The 22,756-nt window shown below is 43.2% G+C and overlaps 1 protein-coding gene across 2 annotated transcripts in view; it reads left to right on the forward strand.

The window, feature by feature from the left end:
- The window catches only part of CNNM2 (cyclin and CBS domain divalent metal cation transport mediator 2), a 143,292-nt gene that overhangs the window by 96,876 nt on the left and 23,660 nt on the right, over positions 1 to 22,756 (forward strand). For both annotated transcript variants that reach the window (XM_049645657.1, XM_049645658.1), the window contains exon 2: positions 20,590 to 20,733. In XM_049645657.1, the coding sequence (XP_049501614.1) occupies positions 20,590 to 20,733 (144 nt within the window). The remainder of the gene's footprint in view (positions 1 to 20,589; positions 20,734 to 22,756) is intronic.

Here is a 22,756-nt window from a genome sequence, read left to right on the forward strand (position 1 = left end):
ATATGACAAAGGCAGTGGCTGTACAAGCTTCCTTCATGGGCCGCCCTCCCCACTGCCTCATCCAGTAAGCGGGAGCAACTACTTCTAGAGGTGAGAGGGGAGGGAGGACAACCTCCATAACCCATGTGATCCACCTAGCTGCACAATCTCGGTTTCGAGAAACAGAGTGAACAATGGGTAGAGTCACTACATTGAAGAACTTTAAGACAAAACAAACCTGCGTAGGATTGAATGCTCAGGTAATATAAGTTACTTTCTTTGATAGAAGCCTATAACCTGTATTTTAAAAGCCACTTGTAGCTGAGTAATCCCAGTGATCCCCAGGTCCTGTTTCTACATATATTAAAAGGTATTAAACATGTACATTTGAGATAATTTTTAACTTTCAGAACCAGGAGAAAATTCATTAGTAACACAGTCATCATCATTTTTTGAGTACTTACTATGTGCCAGGTATGGTGTTAAATTCTAAATTTTTACCATTCAATTTTCATAGTAAACTTAAGATTTATCTCTATCTTACAGGGGATTAGTTACACCAGAACCAAAGGATCCAAACCCAGATCTAGTTGTAATTTTAAGCCCCTTAAACACTGACCATATTCTCTGGGGTCCCCTCGTGCATACTTGAACTATAAAACCTGTGACTCTTACTGTGAGGATCGGTGACCAAGGGTGACCTAGATATTCTGAATGTTATGTTAGGAACCAAGGTGATGTTCTTACTAGGTGGTTGTAGCATCTTCTCCCAGAAAGCTTAAGGCATGTATGTTAACATTTTTATCGAGGGGCAGATCCCTTAGAAGGATGTTCTCTTTTTAAAGATCTTTACATGAAAAATTGAATGTTGAGATCTTTTGAACATTCATTCAGTAAGCTAAATGCATATATATTTTTTTAACCTGATGAGCTATCCTATTTGAATGAGTCTTGGTTTCCAGGCTGAATTCATGTTGTATGTTTAAGAAGACAATGAAAATTCTTTGAAGATATTCTCAGACTCAACAGGAAGGAGAATAGGGTTTGATTACTACTTGCTTTTCAAGCTGGCTTCATCTGGGGATAAACTGTGTTGTAACTTTTCTAGGACTTGGTGCCAATAGGAGTTAAAATAATAAAATCAGTTCAATTAAATTAAATGGGAAATGAGAGTCTTTTATGTACAAGGCCTTAGATTAGGTAACAACAATTGGTCACTCTTCTGGGAAATGGTGGCTAAAATTACAGTCGACCAGCAGTCACTGGCCTCATTTACTTCATTGTGCCCTAGGAAGAAAAACAATCTATGACAAGAGCTTGCAAAGGCAATACCATTTTTTCCTGGTCTTCATCTGCTTTCCCACTTTCTTATGATTAATTTGAGCTATTTTTTTTTTTTTTTTAGCATTTATTGAAAGTATTGTATACCAGACACTGTGCTTAGCTAGTTTCTGAGGCTTTCGATATAAAAGAGAACTCTTGCCTTCAAGAATCTCACGGTGCCACAGAGGAGAATTATGAGACAGGATAATTGATGCGTTGATGGAGCTAGCGAAGGCTCTATGGAAACAGATACAGGACAACCAAACCCGGCTGGCATAGGCAAGGCTAGGAAGACTTCCAGGATGAGAAGATACTTGAATTGTGTCTCAGAGGAAGAGTAATAGGCAAGGAGCCAAGGGAAGAAGAAGGTGTTCTTGGCAGAGGAAACTGAAACTGCACATCTGGTTTGGAACATGGCAGATGCTGTGCTGTGGTGAGGAATGAGAAAAGATGTAGGAGATGGGGCTGGAGAAAGGGCTGGGAATCCTGTCACGAAGGGTGTTGCAGGCCATTCTGAAGCATTTAAACTGTCCTAAATGTAATGGGCAGCCGCTTAAGAATCGTAAGCAGGAAAATAACCTGTTGAGATTTGCTTTTTACGATGAGCTGTTGGAAGGTTGTTGCAGTTCAGAAGAGAAATAGTGAGGGCCTGTAATTCGTGAGGTGGTGATGGGGTTGGAGATTATTGGAGAGATTCAGTAGATATTTAGGAGACAGTCTTAAATTTAGAATTTAGCACAGTGTTTGGCAACCAATCTGTCCTAGCAGGGTAGACCTAGAGGAAAAGGAGGAATCTGAGATGACTGCCTCGATTTCACATTTGATAGATACTGGTGCCATTCATCGGCAAGAGAAATGGAAGTGGAGGAACAGATTGGATGTTTTGGATGTGTTGAACTTGAGATGCTCGTAGGACAAGTGAAGAGAATGAAGTAGGCTGTTGGGACCTCTTTTAAAGTTTTCATTTATTTATTTTCTTTTTTTGAGAGAGAGACAGACAACATGAGTGGGGGAGGGGCAGAGAGAGAGAGGGAGAGAGAGAATCCCAAGCAGGCTCCGTGCTGCCAGCCTTGGAGCCCCACACGGGGCTCAAACTCACAATCCACAAGATCATGACCTGAGCCGAAACTGGGAGTCGGACCTTTAGCCAACTGAGCCACCCAGGCACCCCCAGTTGGGATATTTTTTATATCTGAAGTTGAGGAGAGAAGACTGGACTGGAGGGTGGTGGTGGTATATAGATTTGAGAGTTTTCAGTCTGTGCGTTATCTACTTTGGTTACCATTACCTGATTACCACGTAGTAGAAAGCAGACTTACCATAAAGCTAATGAAGTTTAGGGTTAAGTGCTTTTCACATGCATAGGTGCTGCAAAGGGCTCTAGCAAATGTGTTTACATGATCATATGTTTTAGTAAAATTTGCAAAGTCCGGATGTTTTAACTACAATTGGTCAGGATTGTTCTCTTGCCTCTTTGATTTACCCTCTCTCACGCTCCTGTCTGGTGATGTCAGAGTGGTCCCAGGCATTTTTTGGAGTTCAGCTGTGGGGAAGTTGAGCTGGGCATACATCTGGTTAGGGTCTGCAGTCCCTTCTATGTGTTAAGTTACTGCTAGCCAACCCAGTGTAGAAAAGGCAGGGAGAAATACTCCTGCCTGTTGTGACCCAAACGTGCAGGCCCAGCATTCGTCGTGTCAGGACACAAATGTGTCCCAACACACCTGGCACCAGACTCGTGGAAATAAAAGACAATGAGATGTATGAAGCCAGAAACTGGTTGGTAGAAAAACTTTCCCACTCATCTGATGATGTTTTAGCCAGAACTTTGGCCTGATACAAAGGCTTGAGTACAGGGAAGGTTATTTGGAATGGGATCCCAGGGAACAGGTGTTCAGGACAAAGGAAGTGAAATGGGAAGGAGGGAAAGAAATTCAAGGATATGATAGTGTTTTGGCTGTGGCTACAGGCAACAGGTGTCGCCTACCTAGGACATTTTGAGAAGCCATATGAAATGCTCCTAGAACTGTGCTCCGGGACAAAAGGAGGAAGTTTCCTCCCAGGGGCATGGGTTCTTCGCTGTTCCGGATTGCATGCGCCTAACTGCAGAGATTTCGGAAGTCCCCTGGCAGAAGCCAGGAGCACTTTGAGCCGCATCGTGAGTCCTGTCACAACGTGGTATCTGCTTACGCTGATGGCACGAGCAGAAAGCCAGTCCACATCTGTGTGGAGCTGGGTGCCGAGGAAGGAGTAAGCAGTAGAGCCCAGAGGATTGTCAGGTGATGTTTAAGAGGATTCTGTTGACAGAGGATTCTGTGCTCATTCATTCCTAGTCAAACACCCTCTCATTAGGATTATATACAATAATGTACTATATGCAGGTATAAATCTCTTTTTTTCCTTTTTTGAGGAATAGGACAAGATTTTGCCTCCCTTTGTACAAAAAAATAGATTTTGTCAGAATTACTATCTGTAAGACACAAACTTGTAATGTTACTACATATTTCAGTGAACATGGTTATCTATTTTTTTGCCAGAATTTTTCTATATGTGTATACAGTTTATACAAATGGGATTATACTGTGGACAACATTCCAGGCTTTTTTCCCTTAATGTATTTTGGATAACTTTTCATAATAATTTATGTAGACCTAATTTTTTTTTTTTAATAGCTTCATCGTGTTCCATTGTATGGATGTACTAGAATTTCTTTAACCAGGCTTCTATTGGTGAAATTTGGGTGGTGATTTTTTTTTTTCCTCATTGAAAACAATCTCTATCTCCAGCATAGTTTTCAGAGACACTGGGGGAGAGACAGATAATGGAGAAGGTGTGAAGAAGCAATTGTGAAAGAATTTATAATAGAAAATGTTTCTTGTTAAAGTCATTTGATTACATCTTTTTTTCTTCTCTCAAATGACAACGACGTGCTGGAGTTTGCCACAGATAGGAAATGAAGACTAAAATGCTAGGACTTGTTTTCTGCCAGGACAATAAGGAAAACGTCAGAATATTTTTGCCTGCCTAATTTTTTTCAAGTTTGTTATTTGTATAAAATTTGCATGCAGGATTAATACATTGGATAAATTGAACCACATGATGTCGTTTTCCCTCAACTTTAGGACTCAGTGACTTTTGATGATCTTGTAGCTTTTTCCCTCCTATCACATGGTGATTAACTACATAATATGTAATTATTAGCTTATATTGTGCGGTACAATAGCAGTTTTACTTCCTCACTCCAACTTGAGGTCCTCAGGAAGAACTTTGTGAGAAGGAGACTTGAATAAGAAAGGGGATAGGTCTCTCTAACAAAATCAGCCCTTCGCTTGCCCTTTAAGCATGCTTAAAAAAAAAAAAAAAAGAAAAAAAAAATGGATGCCTACTCATCCCTTTCCTTAAAATGCCTGCTCCTAGGGGTTCCTGGGTAGCTCAATCGTTGAAGCATCCGACTTTGGCTCAGGTCATGATCTCGTGGTTGGGGGTTTCGAGCCCCACATCGGGCTCTGTGCTGACAGCTAAAGATACTGGGGCCTGCTTCAGATTCTGTGTCTCCCTCTCTCTCTGTCCCTCCCCCACTCACACTCTATCCCTCTCTCTGTTTCAAAAGTAAACGTTAAAAAAAAATTTTTTTTTTTAAATAATACAATAAAATGCCTGCCCCTAAAGCAAATGTATGGTGCGGTTTGATCTGCAGTGTTTTTGGCGCTTGTCTAGACTTAGATAATTTTTGTTCACTACGAGTATCACAAGAGGATCATATTTTTATGAATGGCTTGGTATTGTTACTGATCTTGTCTAGTTGTGTGTAGAAATCATCCAGGAAATCCAGTTGAATTGGCATCAAGAGTTTTGGACTACGAAACAGAGTTCTAAATGATTATTGGTCCAAAAAGGTAAGACGCAAGGAAGGAGCAGAAGAGAAAACCATAAAATTAAAACCCTGATATTTGGCCTTAGCAGCAGGAATATCTTTGTCTTTTTGAAATCTCCTGTTGGTTTTGATGGACTATTCTGAATCTGTTGGACTGTTCTCTCACTAGTATAGTCAGTCCTCATCAGCCAAAGGCCACAAGTCAGAAATAGGCTCATTAGTTCTAAAATAAACACCACAGTTGTATAGAAGAACTACCTGTCTCTTGGGAAAGATGAGAAGGTTCCCATCATCTCCGCCTGAAAGCCATCTTTTGTCTTAGCCATGTTTTCCACTGCTGATCATTTACTAGGAAAACATTCCAGTGAGAGTACAGTGAGTGTTACCACCAAAAAAGATGAAATGGAGATGCCCGGCATGCCTCACTATTTATAAGAAAATATTTCCTCAAAAGATGGGAAAATCCAAGTCTTTAAATACTCTGGGAGAGAGGAATAATGGAAAAAACTCTTCAGTTTCTATTCTGTTGGTTCACGAGAGTTTCTCACAAATCATTTGGATGGGCCATTAAGCAAGTCACAGAATGGCTGGAATCTTCTATTAATTGCCTTACTTTGGGTTTCTGGCTAAAGCATCTGGCAGCAAAACTGAAGACCAGCAAAAGAGCGAGAACCAAGTGGGAGGTGGTATGGGAATACAAGCCCATCCATTGTTCTCGGCCTGGAATCCTAACTTAGGTGGGAGGACCAGATGGCTGTCTTTAATAGGAGAGTCCATTTGGATGGATTGAAAGAAATGATTTGGCTCCTTGTAGATACAACTACAGTTTAGTCTAGGTTAATTTTTTGTTGTTGTTCCAAAAGGTTACTTGACTTGCTGTTTCTGTCAGGAAGTTCACTGAGCATGCCTCACTGGCACAGCATACATATTAGTTTGTCTTCGTAGACAATCGTCCATTGTCTCAGGTTTGGGAAAAGAAAACTTCATCTAATCCGAATTTTGTTTTGGTATCTGCTTTCTAAATCCCTTTGCGGTGTGGATCCTGAGTCTGTCCAACAAGCAGAACAAGTAGAGGACAGATACACACTCAAAATATTCGTTAAGGGATTTGTTAGAAGGAACAGGCTTCTGTAATTGTGGAGGCTAAGAGAGTCCACAGTCAGTAGGGAAGGTCACACCCAGGCATGGTTTGCAGCTGTTGTCAACAGGTAGCACTTCTTCTCGCCCTCAGAAAGTCTTCACCCCTCCCCCTTTAAGGCCTTCTAGCGAATCAAGTCAAGCCCACCCAGGATAATCGCTCTGAAAGTTAACCCACTGGGGCCTTTAATTATAGCTGCAAAATCCCTTCTCAGCAGCACCTACGTTAGTGTTTAATTGAATTACTGGGGACTGTTACGCTCCAAGGTGACACATCAAAAATCTATCCCATTGAGAGAAACCAACGGGGAGCTGCCTGGAAAAGGATACTGCTGTAGAGGTGGCTCTACAGACACTTATTAAATCCAGGCTGGTGTCCCTGCTGCTCTTGGAAAACGATCCTATCTGAGCCTTCATAGTTCATAACTGCCTCCTTTTGTGCCTCAACCAGGAAAGCCTCGCTTAGCTAATCTTGTCGGGATTAGGGCCCCCTCCAGCTCTTAAATTTCCAAAAGTTGTGTGTAAAACAAGCTTTTGTTGGCTGAAAAATGTTTTCTTATTAATTACTCACTTTGTGAGTTGATAGTTGTGTAAACTTCTAAAACTAAAACCTAAGTATCACTGCCAGTAGAAAACTAAGCACTTCTTGCACCAGAGAAGCTATTAAAATGCTCTCTTTAGGGGAGTGCGAGGGAAAGTCTGTGTGGTTGGAAAGGGGCAACATGAGACATCCTTGTGAGGATGGAAATGTTCTGTACTATGACTCGGTCAGTGTCGATATCCTGGTTGTGATGTGTTCTAGTTTTGCAAGACGTTACCATTGGCGAAAGCTGGGTGAAAATACACGGGATCTTTCTGTTCTTATAACTTCACATGAATATACGATCTCACAATAAAATTCTAATGTAACAATGATCCATCTTATGAAACAAATAACCCTTTTCTAATAGGAAGGATCATTTTCTAATCTTTTTTAAAAAATAGTTTCCTTAAGGAGGTAGACACCTAAATATACTTAATCCTGTCTGGGAATAAAACATATACTCAACATAGGTTTGATGAGTGGTACAACATACCCCTCATGGGAAAATGGTAGGTGACAGTTGAGTGTAGTGTTGAATATAAAAACGTTTTTTGGGGGCACCCCAGTGGCTCAGTCAGGTAAGCATCTGACTCTTGATTTTGTCTCAGGTCATGATCTCATGGTTTGTGAGCTCAAGCCCCACGTTGGGCTCTGCACTGACAGTGTGGCACCTGCTTGGGATTCTGTCTCTCCTTCTCTCTCTGCCCCTCCCATGTGTGTTCTTTCTCTCAAAAGAAATAAGTAAACTTTAAAAAAATTGCCAAATATCAAGGTTAAATTCTTAGATGAAATATCATTGGGCATATTGTAAAAAAATGCAATCTCTCCAGTGATGATGAGAAGATATGTTTACAACTTCAAAACGACTGCCTGGGTGGCTCAGCAAGTTAGGTATCCTACTCTTGGTCTTGGCCAGGTCAAGATCTCATAGTCTGTGAGTTAGATCCCTGTGTTGGACTCCGTGCTGCCAGTGCAGAGCCTGCTCGGGATTTCTCTCTCTCTCAAAATAAACTTAAAATAAATGCCAGACAAAATCTGAGTCCAGAAGATACCTCTAAAAATGTGCAGGTGGTAGTTTGAGAATGAATGAAACACCATTTTTTTAACCCAGAAAGTCGTATGTATAGATTGAACATAGAAAGTCTGTTCAAAGGACCTAAATTCGTGGATTTACTCATTCAGTGAATATTTGTATGCCTGTATTTTACCAGACTGGTGTCTGTGGTTGCAGTGTATTTCAGGATTTTTATAACGTGTAAATAAATGTTCATGTCCTTCACAGCAACCATAGCTTCCCCACATCTCTACCGATATGGCTGTCAAAATCTGAGAACCACGTGGATTGGATTTTCTCAATGTATGTTATTTCTGATCTTACTGCATGAGAGATTTTTGTGGAGAGGTGACATTTAGTGATAATACTGTAGGAATGGCTACAAGCACAATACCTTCAAAATTGTCTTAAAAGCTATTTTCAACTTAAGTTTTTCAGACACTGATGTTTTAGGGACATAGAGCAAAACTGTACAGTTAAGAATGGGAAGGTGAAGGGGTGCCTGGTGGCCCAGCCAGCTAAGTGTCTGACTCTTGTTCTCAGCTCAGGTCTCTGTCTCAGGGTCATGAGTTCAAGCCCCACTTTGGGCTCTATGCTGGGTACAGAGCCTACTTAAAACACACACACACACACACACACACACACACACACACACACACACACACGGAAGGTGGAACCAAACTCTGAATGTCAAGAAGCAGATATTGACAGCACATAGAGAGCTGTAGGCACAGCATCAGAGCCGTGCCCTGGTACATCGGGCCCATGTGCTCTGACTCCTGGGGGCTCTCTGCACGGCACCCAGGGCTCTGCAGTCCTCGTCTGGGAAGGTTCTTGCTTTGCTTCTGCTTAAAAAAAAAAAAAAAAAAAAAAAGTTCTTGGGAGGTTGAAGACCTCAGTGAGTAGCAACCTCTTTACTGAGTTGGCTGACGAATGGGCCATTCCCTGAAAGCTCTGTAAGCTACTGAGTTAGTAGATAAATTCAGAGCTCTCTCCAGGAAATGGTCCTATTAGGAAATATTATCTGTGTCCAATACAACCCTACCCCCAGCCCCCCAAATTAGATATTTTAGGAAACCATGATTCTGTGTTCGGCCCCAGTAGACGCCCCCCCCACCCTGCCCCCGGCAGACATGAGCTAACTGGGGGTGAGGTTGTTGGTGACTGAGATGACCCCACATGTCTGGAGTGGAGGAGCTGTCCCACCAGAGAGACTTCGGCCAGCCACTTACTGGTCGGCCACAGGAATTTTTGGAAGTAGTAAAACTTTTGGTAAAAGGGGGCTTTTGTCTCCCAGAATAGCAAAAGTTATCATCACTTAAAAGCAGTGATTTCTATATACAGCAAGTGCTGCTATATATATACTCATGTATTGTTTACGTAGGGCTATTTTAAGATCTGTGTCACATTTTTCTGGTGTATTTTATGGTGGGAAAATTCAATTGGAAAAAATGCATTTAGCTCTGGTGGGGATGGTAAGGTAAAATAAGTACTTAAAAAAAAAAACAAACGCGCACATGAATTTGTTGTTTCCGAGATAGTTTTAAATAGTACAGAAATAGCTAGGTGATAGCTCCCTAAATGAAACTGTATTGGCTCTCCTTAAGCAAGTGTAGCCATTGGTCTCCTGTTCTATGCCGTCTGTCCCTGCATTAGTCAGTGGAAGACCTAGGAGACGCGTATAAGAAGTCACCCACATTTTAATAAAAAAAAATATGAGAAAATGGCTTTATGTTTGTGTAATGTGGCTTATAATTCACGCTACTTATTATTTTTTTTGGAGTTGTTGAATTGAGTGGGAAATGAATGGGGGGATAGGACCTATCTACTGTTAAGAGTAATGTGGGTTAGAGATGCAGGCACATGAGCTCGGGGATGATGGGGACTGTGGCATGGCTCTGGGGGGACGGTAGCCCCAGAGAGTTGTGTTATGGCAGTGAGTGCAAGGGCTGGGGTACTGTGATTGCCGACCCCTTCTGGGAGAGGCTCCTTCCTACCTGCTGGGTGGAGTGGGGTGTGAGCATTCAGAGCTAGCAGGAGAGAAGATCACATCCCTTACGATGAGGCAGCAAGTGACTGCCCCTTAGGAGAAATGCAGATGATGGTACAGGGGTTGAGAAATGGAAAAGACAGTTTCTGCTTTTGGGTACCAGGGAGGGCTTCCTGGGAAGGGTGACGTTTGGAGACGAGTTGAAGCTGGGGCTGCGTTGACAGGGACAGCAAGGATCCAGGACCGTGAGGAGAGCCTCTGAGCAGAGGAAGAGCTGGAGTGAGGCCTTGGGGCTTTGGTTTAATCCAGTCGTCTGCTGGCTGGTGAGAGCGTAGGAGGAGTATGGAGACAGAGGCGGAAGGAGGGCGCTGTGGGGCCAGGTTCTGAGGGCCTTTGAACCCTACTCTACCTCTTTTTCTCCTTCACTCAGCAGGAGATGGGAAATGAATACCCAGGAGCTGGATGACAGGAGTTTGTTGAGGCCCAGTGAGGCTTAGATTTGCAGGAGCAGGAAGAGGCGGTTGTCAGGGGGTGTGCTAGACTTGGCAGGTGGGAGGAGGGAAATCCAAAGACAAGTAAAGCCAAGGTCCCTGCCGTCAAGCAGGTTAAGATCTTGGGGAACCTGGGTGACTCAGTCCATTAAACATCTGACTCTAGATCTTGGCTTAGGTCATGATCTCACAGTCCGGGAGTTTGAGCCCCACATCCTCAGGAGACATTTAACTTTGGGGTAGATCAAGGTAGAAGTGCAGGAAACAAGCTGTCGGGTGGGGGGCACAGGCACCGGTGATGGCTTTCCTTTTCAGGGACTTGAAGGCTTTGTCAAGTCTCATCCCTGCTCACGGTTTCTCTTCTAGCTAAATGCCTCTGGTCGCTTCATCTCCTCCTCGGGCGGCATAGTTCTAACACCTTACGGGACCTTGGTAGTTCTGTTCTCAGTTGACCTCTTGTGTGTATTTTACCGTGTTCCAGATGTGGCTGACGAAAGCAGGAGCATCGCTTCACTTGTTCTGGGGTGATCGTGAGGTGGCATGTTGCTGGATCACAGCGATTTCTATTTTGGGATCTGCTGGCAACAAAGAGAAGGGGTTGGGGAAAGGAGGTCCTACCAGGGGGGCCACAGGCAGGCCTGCATCTGCCTTGGAACCGGAAGTCTGCTTATCCTATGGGGGCACTTCTGTCCCCTTCTGTTCCTGATTCCTTGCTCAGGGCTCTTCTCCCCCACCTCCTGCCTCATTCACCCCCTCGGTCCATTGTTCTGCCTTGACCCTGCTAGTCCTCCTGGGTAGTGGTTCTGCGCATGTACTTACCTGTAAAGACTTAATGATCTGTGTGTCTTGGGCACTTGATACATTGATTCTTCCCTGAAAAGTAAGAGGAAAAGGCTGGGGAGAAATGAGGGGAGAGGAGAGGCACAGCGGTTTGAGAGTTTGAAGCCTGGATGATCGGAGATCCGATGGTAATCCTTTCCAGAAGCGGGTACTTGGAGAGGACAAGCCCAGTTCTGTCTCAGTGATGTAGGTCTTTCTGCGAGGCCACCTGGCAGAGGCAGGCCAGTTTGTGTCTCCCTGTTAGCAAGAAGGGCCCGAGTGGAAGTCACACTGGACAGGGACTTGGGCCTGGTACTTATGTGACAGTCCTTAGGTTCTTCTTTCTTGAGCATCTTTGGTCACTGTGATCGCCTTTCATGACCTTTTTGGCTGCATTTGATACTTTTGACTCCTCTCTGCTTCTTTAAAAACATTTTTTTTTTATTTTAGAGAGAGAGCACGAGCACGGGCACAAGCTAGGGGGAGGTACAGAGGGAAAGGAAGAGAGAATCCTAAGCAAGGCTCCACACGGCGCAGAGCCCGATGTGGGGCTTGGGATCATGACCTGAGCCAAAATCAAGAGTCGGATGTTCAACCGACTGAGCCACCCAGGCACCCCTCCTCTCTGCTTCTTGAAATGGTTTTTCATATTTGGCTTCCAAAACCCCATTCTTTTTATCCTCTGTCCACCCACTGGCATCTCTCACCTACCCTGTCTAAAATGGAACTGATTTCGTCCTTTCAACCGTGGGCCTTCCCCAGCCCCTCAGTCAATGGCAACTCTCTTCCTTCCTGTTGCTCAGGCTGAGAAACTTTAAGAGCTGGCCTTGACTCTTCTCTCTTCTGCCCTACATTCAGTCCATCAGCAAAACCTGTTGGCTGTATCTAACATTTATATTCAGAATCTAAGTACTTGTCATCACCTCCACTGTTACCACCTGCTCCAAGCCACCATCCCCTCTCACTTGGATTCCTGAAATAACTTCTTAAGTGGCTCTCCCTTTTTCCTGCCTCAGCCCTTCTCCACTGCCATGTTCGTCCTACCAGCTGCCAAGCCTCTTCTCACTGCAGCAGCCAGGGAGTTGCTTTTAAAATCATACGGATCGCATCACTCACGGTCAGAACCTTCCAGTGACCTGCCTCAGAGTAAAAGCTGACATCTTCATAATAGTTATATGACCTGCACCTCCTCTTTACCCGTTTCTCGCTTGCCCACCCTGTTCCAGTTACACTCACCTCCTGGCTTTTTCCTCAAGCCTCTCCCTCTTGAGGGCCTCCATCATTCCTTCTACCTGTCACACCCGGCCTAGCCCTCTTCTGCTTCATCTGGCTCCTTCATGCCCTTAGCTTTGCTCAGATGTCACCTTATTCGTGAGGCCTTTCCCTGGCCATCCTGTACTATCTAATTCTGCCTCTCCTCTATGAGCTCCACAGCTCATTTTACACAATCTGGGATGCTTTTTTATTGTCTGTTCCTCTTCATGTCTCTCTCCCCCACCTGGAGTGTTCCTTCGGAGCCAGTGCTTTGTTTTGCTCCCTGACATAGGAGTCTGGCACATCATACACAATCAGTAAATATTTGAATGAATGAATGTGTGTGGACTGTAGTTCATTGATACTTACATAGTAAGTATTGATTGACTTTTTGTTTTTTTGTTTTTTTTGTTTTTTAATTTTTTTTAATTTTTTTTAATGTTTATTTATTTTTGACAGAGAGACAGAGCATGAGCAGGGGAGGGGCAGAGAGAGAGGGGGGACACAGAATTGAAAGCAGGCTCCAGGCTCTGAGCTGCCAGCACAGAGCCCGATGCGGGGCTCGAACTCAGACCGCGAGATCATGACCTGAGCCGAAGTCGGACGCTCAACCGACTGAGCCACCCAGGTGCCCCTTGATAGACTTTTTGACTGCTAATATGAAACTGGTGTCCTTGGGAGAACTTCTGTATGGCCATTCAGATATCCTCTGTCCCATTTTGCTTTGGTTTTATGGACCTGAATTCCAGCTTCTAGAGTATGTATTTCTGTTGTCACAAGTTTCAGAGAACTCACTCTTAGGAACTTTATTGATTCCTGCTTCATCAGCAGTTGTTACAACTTTTATGTTTGAAAACTGAGAAGCTTTTATTTTTTTTAAGTTTATTTATTTTGAGAGGGGGGGAGCAGAGAGAGACGGACAGAGACAGAATCCCAAGCAGGCTCTGCACTATCACACCCGATGCAGGGCTGGAACTCACGGACCCTTGAGACCATGACCTGAGCCGAAATCAAGAGTTGGACGCTTAACTGGCTGAGCCACCCAGGCACCCCAAACTGAGAAACCTTTAAAAACAAAGGCATATCAAATGCTTCCTGGACCCTCCCTTCGGTTAGCATGGGCTACAGCACTGTGTAGCTCCCGGGGACCCATTGGGCCTCACACTCTGTGCTGGCTGTGCCCCTGCAGTTGTCCAACATCGCAGTAATGATGATTAGACAATGTTTGGCTTGAGTTCCTCCTTATTGAATCTTCCTGTTTGTTTTCCTCCTGCTGTTTGAGTGGCATTTTCAGACCCCACGGACTCTGTTTGCCTTGTGCTTGCTTTAGTGGATCTGTTCGACTACTCTCTGTCACTTTCTATTAGCACAGCTGTGTCGGGTGGTTCCTAATTCCATTCTCCTTCATCCACTCTCTTGGCTTTCTTCCTTAGCTACTTCAATTAGTCTGTCTACCGCTCCATTTCGCCTTGTTGACATCTAACTTGTAGGATGGCAGATGAGTCTCTATTTCCATCAGGTACCCTTTATCTGCCTACTCACTGTCCCACTGATAATTTCCATCAACATACAAGTGGTCATTCAAAATGTGAGCCTAGAACAGTGGTAAGGTTAAAAGATGCACAGGTGGTAACCTGCTACCATGCTGGGCTGCTTTACGGATTCAGGGAGAATATGCAAATAATGCACTGGGGAGGGGTGGAGGCAGGAAGAGGCAGAAATTTGACCGCAGTTATACCGTGTCTATAGATTGTTAGTTACCCAGTCCATCTCCTAATGGAGACATGTTCTTGTAAGTTCATCTTTGCAAGTGCCCTGCCTTGAGCACACAGCAGTGAAAGATGAACCGTCTAGGTTAGTACTGTATAACAACTTGCTTATGATTCTGGACTTGAGATGGGTTCATAGAACCCTATCCTCTGAAAACGGGTCTGCTTAGGTTCTCTTAAGCCTGACTTAGTGATCCCTTTTTCCTCCGTTTCTAAGACCAGACCAGGAATAAGAGAGGCAAGGGGTTTAAATTTCAGGACACTTTGAGGTGACTGGAATACCATAAGACCTCTTACAGCTCACCAGAAAGTGTTCTCTCCAAGCCCTAATCGTGACAGCCACGTATGCTTTATTTGTTCTATATACAGCTTATCAAGTTTATTTAATCTCTCTGTATTAAAAAGTTCTAGTGGTTATTTAATGCCCGTAATTCCATATTTTGCTGACTGCTATATTTTCATCTCTTTGGAAGCTAAGTATCCATTAGTTGATAATCTTTTTTAGTTTTTGATTTAGTCTTTTCATTAGTTTCCCCAAAGTTGCTTTTCGGCTTTTAATCCTGACTTAATTCCTCCCACACTCAGGTTAAAAAAGATGTTACTTGAGCTCAGTTTTTAAAATTTCCCTATTTACAAGTTTACATTTTCCTTTGGATTGCTCCATGGATGAGGGGGAAGACTGAAATCCCTGCAGCGCATGATTAAAGCAAGGGGGCGGTGGGGGGCGAGGGGGGGGGTGGTTACGTGCACTGTATTGTTGTTGTCCCGAAGCATGATTGGATAGGAGGGGTGTCTGTGTGTGTGGGTGTGTGTTGCTTACCTGGAAGAAGGTTCAGAAAACAGGACTTCTCACCAGGAATGGCAAAATTAAAAGAATGTGGCTCTGGGGCAGATGCAGGAGGTGGGGTGGCGGGGGTGGAGGGGGGGAGTGGATGAAAGTCTACAGCAAGCTTGGAAGAAAACTTACTAATTTTCAGTCTAAGAAACCTAACTCACATGAATAGTTTCTTCGTAGAGTATGGCCCTTTCCAGTCAGATCTGTCGGTGCCATCGAGCTGGTATTTCAAGTATGTCCATCTGCATTTAAACGAACTGCTCCAAGACAATCTGATTATGCGGTAGTTACTTTGGTGAGAATAGCGCCTCAGCCGAATGGAAACTTCATTTTGAGTCTAATATTAGACCTTGCTTTGGAAAATTCCTTTTAAATGATCACAAGCTGGGAATAGCAAAAGAATTTAACTTTCGACAGACAGCATTCACCAAGAATTTTTAACTGCTTATGTTTGGGGCCTTGGGAAAGCAGATGTGAGAAACTGACCGGACGGAATGGACTAGGGTAGCACTGACGTGACCTGATGCGTGTTTATATCTATTGCTGATAAGTTTCCCTCCTAGTCTCATTTGCTCAAAATATTTTCATTCTTTGAGCATGAGCACGCTAAGGATAAAAATTGTTAGGATGCTTAATTGTCTAACAATCTAAACTTCTAGGCTTCCAGACGTTGTTGCCCGTAAAGGGGTCTGAGGCAGAGCAAGAAAGGGCCAACAAACCCATACAACCAAAGCCAGTTTCTGAGTAAGTGCTGGGAACTTGATCAGACCTGGCCTCCAGAGAATATTTTTAGTTTGTCTAGCTGGTTGTGTCTGGGTGAACTCACCCAATTTGAAGTTTTAAGTAAACTTTATTTAAAGGACCCCGCCCCCCCCCAAAAAAAATCCTTACCCTGTCATTAAAAACAACTAATATACATGTTAACTGATCATGAAATCTCCAGATCATGTTTACTTGGCTTAACTCAAAGATATGTTTCAGATGCCTCACATGCTTTGGATTTAGGGAAACCAATAATGGCATTTGAGAGATGCGTCGTTATTTTAAAAGATTTTTCCGAAATGGAAATGTATCGTTGTTTCATGGTATACTTTGAATATCGTGGGTTTTCTGGTCTCCAGATAAGCTGGTAATAAGTTGATGGTGCCTTAGAACTGAGGAAGATTAAAAAGAGTACGAATTGCCATTTATTGATGGCTCAGTGACTCCCAGCCACTGTCTTTGCCAGATCCCAACACTACCGCTGATATTTACAGCGATGGTGTGGGGCAGAAATTACTATGAGCCTGGTTTTAAGAGATGAGGAAACTGAGGCTCAGGAAAGTTCTGTCATTTGCTGGTGATCACACAGCTGGTAATGGCTAAGAAGTGGCAGTGCTGGGGTTCAAAGCCAGGGCTGTTCAACTCCAGAGAACATGTTCTCCCCTTGCCATTCTGGGTGTCTCCTGTGGTAGTTCTTAAACTTTTTTTGTCTTCGGATCCCTTGAAGCTCTTAAAAATTGAGGACCCCTGAACTCTTGTTTATGTAGGTTACATCTTTTGATATTTACCGTATTTGAAATTAAAACTGAGTCAGGTAAAACATATGGACTTACTAATTCATTTTTAAAAGATAAGAGTAGGGGCGCCTGGGTGGCTCAGTCGGTTAAGCGTCCGACTTCGGCTCAGGTCATGATCTCACGGTCTGTGGGTTCGAGCCCCGCGTCAGGCTCTGTGCTGACGGCTCAGAGCCTGGAGCCTGTTTTGGATTCTGTGTCTCCCTCTTTCTCTGACCCTCCCCGTTCATGCTCTCTCTCTGTCTCAAAAATAAATAAATGTTAAAAAAAAAAAAAGATAAGAGTAAATCTGCTATGTAAATAACATTTTTTTAAAAAGTAACTTGTCCAAAACAAAAAATAAGGGTCATTGTTTTACCTCTTTACATATCTTTATTACCTAAGTTGGATTCTCCTACTTTGTTCTGCATTCAGTCTGTGCAGTATATGTTTTAGTGAAATATATGAAGAAAATTTGACTCCACAAAGATCATTTATTTGGAAAAAGGAGCCTTTTTGCCTATTTTGACAGCCTTTGTGGGAAATTGTGAATTTTCTTCTTTGATACTATACCAGAACTCCACAAGTGGTAGTTTTTTAAAGAGTAGTTGCAATGTAGAATCTGAAACTATACCAGTGGGCTTTGGGTGACTGTTCAATTAAAATCCTTTCATCTGAAATCTTCCTTATATAGGAGTATGTGGGTGGCTCAGTTGGTTAAGCATCCAACTCTGGATCTCAGCTCAGGTCTTGATCTCCAGGTTGTGAGTCTGAGCCCCGTGTTGGGCTCCATGCTGGGCTTGGAGCCTACTTAAGGAAAAAAAGAGATCTTCCTTATAGAAAAAATTCTGAATAACATACGTAGGGACTCCCCCACTCCAGGAAGTAGAGCTTAATTTCTATTCCTCACCCCTCCCTGAGGGTGGGCTAGACTTTGTGCCTTGCTTCCAAAGAGCAGAATTAGGGAAAGAAGAAAAATTAGTAACTTTAAAGTGGAGAAACTCAAGAATGTCATGTGGCTGTCATGTAAGCCCTGATATGATGTAACTAGAAAACCCATAAACCCCAGTCTAATCATGAGGAAACATCAGACAAACCGAATCAAAGGACATTCTACAGGATTCCTGACTAGTAATCCTTGATTGTCAAGGTCATGAAAAACAAGAAAAGACTAAGAAACTCTCAGATACTAGAGGAGACATGACAAGTAAATGCAGTGTGGTACTCTGGATTGGATACGGAAAGAGAACATTAATAGAAACACTGGTGAAATCCAGATAAGTCTAGAATTTACTTGCTAGTACTGTATCAATGTGAATGTCTTAGTTTTACAAATATTTTGTGGCAATGCGCAATGTCAACGAGGGGAGCAACTGAGTGAAGGCTACACAGGAATTCTGTACGGTCTTTACAACCTTCCTTTACATTATTCCAAAATAAAAAGGTTATTTAAAAAAACAGCCAGTGTTTTAACCAAGAAACAGAGCCTTAACTATAGATGACAAACTGATGGTTCTCAGAAGGAAGGTGGGGAGGGGAATGGGCTAAATGGGTGATGGGGATTAAGGAGGGCATTCGTGATGAGTACTGTGTGATGTATGGAACTGTTGAATCACTACATTGTACACCTGAAGCTAATACAGCACTGTATGTTAACTAACCGGAATTTAAATGGGAACTTAAAAAAAAAATGCTTATTTTGAGACCAGAGGAGAACGTGAGCAGGGGAGGGTCAGAAGGAGAAAGAGGGAACCTCGGGCAGGCTCCTCGCCTGTCAGTGCAGAGCCCCACACAAGGCTTGATCCTACAAACCTTGAGCTCAAGGTCTGAGCTGAAATCATGAGTCAGATGCATAAGTGATTGAGCCACCCAGGCGCCCCTTAGATGAAAATTTGTTTTAAAAGGTTTTGTGTCTTAAAAAAAAAAAAAAAAGTTTATTTATTTATTTTTGAGAGAGAGGGAGAGAGGGAGACAGAGAATCCCAAACAGGCTCCATGCTGTCAGCCCAGAGACTGATGTGGGGGTTGAATTCATGAACCATGAGATTATGACCTGAGCTGAAATCAAGAGTCAGGTGCTTAACCGACTGAGCCACCCCAGTGCCCTTTAAATGAAAACTTGAAAAAAAATTTTTTTTAATAGGTTATGAGAGGGGGGAAAAAACCAATTGTATGTCTTGTGCTCTGAATAGATGACCTGTGCATGATTTGGTAACATCATTACCACAGTCATTTGGAAAATATTGGTTCACTGAGTTATACAGATCTTTGAAATGTGGATCCATTTTATTATAAAGTATTTTGTTTTTATTTACTTTTAAATTTTATTTTAGAGAGCATGTGCATGAGCAGGGGAAGAGGGGCAGAGAGAAAAAGGGAGAATCCTAAGCGGCTCCATTCTCATCATGGAGCTGGATGTGGGCCTGGATCCCATGACCCTGGCATCATGACCTGAGCCAAAATCAACAGTCAGATGCTCAACCGACTGAGCCATCCAGTGCCCCATCAGTATTCAGTATTTTAAAAATCGCTCTTGTTTGGTGCTTGGGTGGCTCAGTCGGTTAAGTGTCTGACTGTTGATCTCGGCTCAAGTCATGATCTCAGGGTTCACGGGATCGAGTCTCGTGTGGGGCTCTGTGCTGGCAGTACAGAGACTGTTTGAGATTCTCCCTCTCTGCCCCTCCCCTGCTCATGCTCTATCTCTCAAATAAAAAAGGGGTGCATGGGTGGCTCAGTCAGTTAAGCATCCGATTTCAGCTTCATTCATGATCTCCTGGTTCGTGAGTTCGAGCCCTGCATTGGGCTCGCTGCTGTCAGCACAGACCCCGCTTTGGATCCTCTGTCCCCCTCTCATTCTGCCCCTCCCCTGCTTGCATGCTCTCTCTCACAAAAATAAATATAACATTAAAAATAAAGAAAAACATTGAAAAAAAATAGACATCATACTTGTTATCAGAAAGGTCTTTTGTTGAGACGTTCTCAAGCCTTTGGTGGATATGGGTTTCCCAAAATTCTGATTTTCCCTTAAAAGCCCGCAGTTGATCATTAGCAAACACTGCTGTTGTTTTCCTTGACATAGCAGGCTCATTTTGTTCATTTTCAAGAAAATATTTTCCAAATATCCAAGTCTGGATACCCTCAGTTTGGTAGTTATCCTTCAGGTAAAAATGATGTCCAGTGAAAAACGTGGCTAGCACAACCTAAAACTCAAACAGTTGAGTGCCTTTCTTCAAGACAACTATTGTACTTCAGGAAGCGACAAGTCTTCTATGGTATGTCTCATTTTGCCACACAGAGTATGAAAGGACAAGTACTCAAGGTCAAGACTTAACGCAATTAATTGTTACGTCTTCATCAGGGACATTCTGAGGAGAAATGGACTTTTTCGCCCTTTCCTGGGCATGTGTGGTGGCGGAAGACCGTCTGCTGCCACTACCTTGGCTTGTGCTCAGGCGCCTTTGCATCATTGGTTCGAATACCAGCACAGTGAAAAAAGGCCAGGAACATGTCAGTGTTCTGCTGCACGTACTTTGACGCCACCACCTTCCTGAGAGGGTCTTGGGGGTCCCTAAGGTTCCATGGACCACACTTTGACAGCCGTCCTCCTAAAGTAACGTAGCAGTTGCTAAAAAGTCACAAAGGGAGAGCTGACATGATTGAAGACCCAATCCATTAGGAAGCAAACGGTAATGTGGTGTGGGCCAGTGTGCACACAAGGTGAGGCTCTTCTGATCGGATGGTCTTGCTTTCCGTGGCTCAGGAAGCTTTTCCCTTTGTTGGTATTTCTTAATACCATCAAGAAATGGTTGGTACCATCTTGAAATGCCCAAATGCAGACTCTGATAATCTGGTGTCTGCGTTTGCTGCTATCCTTAACAAAATCACATAAAAGACTTGGTTCAGAAAATTCCAAAAATTCCTTCTTAAAGTTTGTTTTCTTTTCTTTAAAGGTAAATCTCACCTGGCTATTGTGCAGCGAGTAAACAATGAGGGAGAAGGGGACCCATTTTATGAAGTTCTGGGAATTGTCACATTAGAAGATGTGATTGAAGAAATCATCAAATCTGAGATTCTAGATGAAACAGATTTATACAGTGAGTAGTCTGAGTGTAATTTTTCAAAACTTTGCCTTTTTTTTCTGTCATGTACTTCGTGAGTCCTCTCCTGTCTCCTGTTGTAATCTGCCTCTGTTTCTAACTACATGCTGTATGTGTGGGACAACTTATCGATATGTTCTAGGCCCTTCATCAGAGGGGGGAAAGAATGGGCAGGTCCTGTGATGTCAAGTGGCAGTGTTTTTTGTTTTTGAAAAGCCAGCTGCTTCTAACCATTGATCTGGGCCTTACTTGCCCTGAACAGAAAACTCCTTTCATGTTTTTATACTTATTCTACATGTGGAAAAAGAATTGTTCTTTACTAAGTTTTTATTTTCCAAACTAGGCAATTGTTTTCAGATAAATTTCTTTTGCTGCTTGTGAGGGGGATTTGCTACATTGATGGATAGCAGCTGTTTAAATGTCCTTGTTCCAGAACCCATGGGCCAGGGTAGAGGTGAGATTTGCAAATGTAAGTTTGCTGTGACAGCAGTGGTAAGGTGTGGGTATAGGAAGCAGGGCAGGGTAGGGTACACAATAAGAATGTTTTTCCCTTTCTCTGCTCTTCTGTCTTCTTTTGGGGGCAGGTGGAAATGGGTGAAGTGGGTAGGAGTGGCTTAGCTTGGGGCAGGGGGAGGGGAGGATTCACTGGTGTTTGTCCAGGAGTAAACTTGAACCTGGGCTGAGTATTGAACCTGAATGCTGTCTCATTAAAGTCCACAACTGGATTATTGGACTGTGAAATTTGAACCTTCTTTTTCAGCCTCACTTCTTAGTAAAGCAGGGCTCTTTCAAGAGGCTAATAATCCCAAAGATGGCCCAATGCCTAAAGGTGTTTGGGGCTCTCAGAGATGGGGCAGAGATGAATATCTGGGCTCTGTTTGGTTTTTAAAACATGACTTAGAGAGGAAATGGAATCTTCAAATGGCCTGGGGCACCTGGGACAAGGCCTGTCTTCCTTAAAGCACAGTGATTTTTATTCAGTCATACTGGAAGGGCCATGCCCTGCACTTTAAAAATGAGAGCCTTCCATGTGGCCTTAGAAGGATAAACTTTATATTTAGGTAGTGACTCGCTTCTGAAAACATCTTATTTTTTTTATCACGTGTGTGTGTGTGTGTGTGTGTGTGTGTGTGTGTGTGTGTATACACACAAATTGTGTTCTTTAAAAACACCAGTTCCTATGTGTTTTATCCTTTTGACACTTGGAGAGTGCACGGAGGTCACATAATAAAGAATATTGTTATTTGTGTGTTTACATTCTTTTCAGCCTTCCTCACAGTGACTATTTAATACCCAGTGTGTCTCTTTCTATTTATTTTGTTTCCTCAAGGGTAGTACTCGTCATAAGAAACATAATTAAGACGTGTATGAGATCTTACATTTGCATTTCAGTTAACTTTTTATTTAAAACTTTTAATTTATTTTTGAGAGAGAGAGAATGTGAGCAGGGGAGGGGCAGAAAGAGAGGGAGACACAGAATCTGAAGCAGGCTCCAGGCTCTGAGCTGTCAGCACAGAGCCCGACGCGGGGCTCGAACTCATGAGCTTTGAGATCATGACCTGAGCCGAAGTCGGACATCGAACTGACTGAGCCACCCAAGTGCCCCTTCAGTTAACTTCTTTTAAACCTCAATTAGACTGATTTCATGCAGAAGCGTTGCCTGATGTGCCTTGTGAGATGGATTGGTGAGCCCGTGGTTTCAGGTATATTCTTGAGGTAAACAGGCCATCAGGGAGGATGAGTGCATTTGCCATTAGAAACTTATTTTGAAATTTGGTGTTGATGTATGCTCTCTGGTTTGCAAAAGAATCAGGGCCGAAAGAGAAAGAAAACGAGAGGTTAGGATTGCCCTTTCCCCAGGACGAGCCTGGTAATTAGCCTGTTTGGCCCTCGGCATGAAATGGTAATGCACAGACTCAGGATTCTTGGGAAAGGAGCAAGTGATTGAGGTCTTGTCTTTAACCTAGTTTTTTCTTGATCGCTTCTTTGTCAACAAAAAATACTTGCGGAAAGGCTTTGT

This window comes from Panthera uncia, chromosome D2 (genome assembly GCF_023721935.1).
Source record: "Panthera uncia isolate 11264 chromosome D2, Puncia_PCG_1.0, whole genome shotgun sequence".
In the NCBI taxonomy this organism is placed as follows: domain Eukaryota; kingdom Metazoa; phylum Chordata; class Mammalia; order Carnivora; family Felidae; genus Panthera; species Panthera uncia.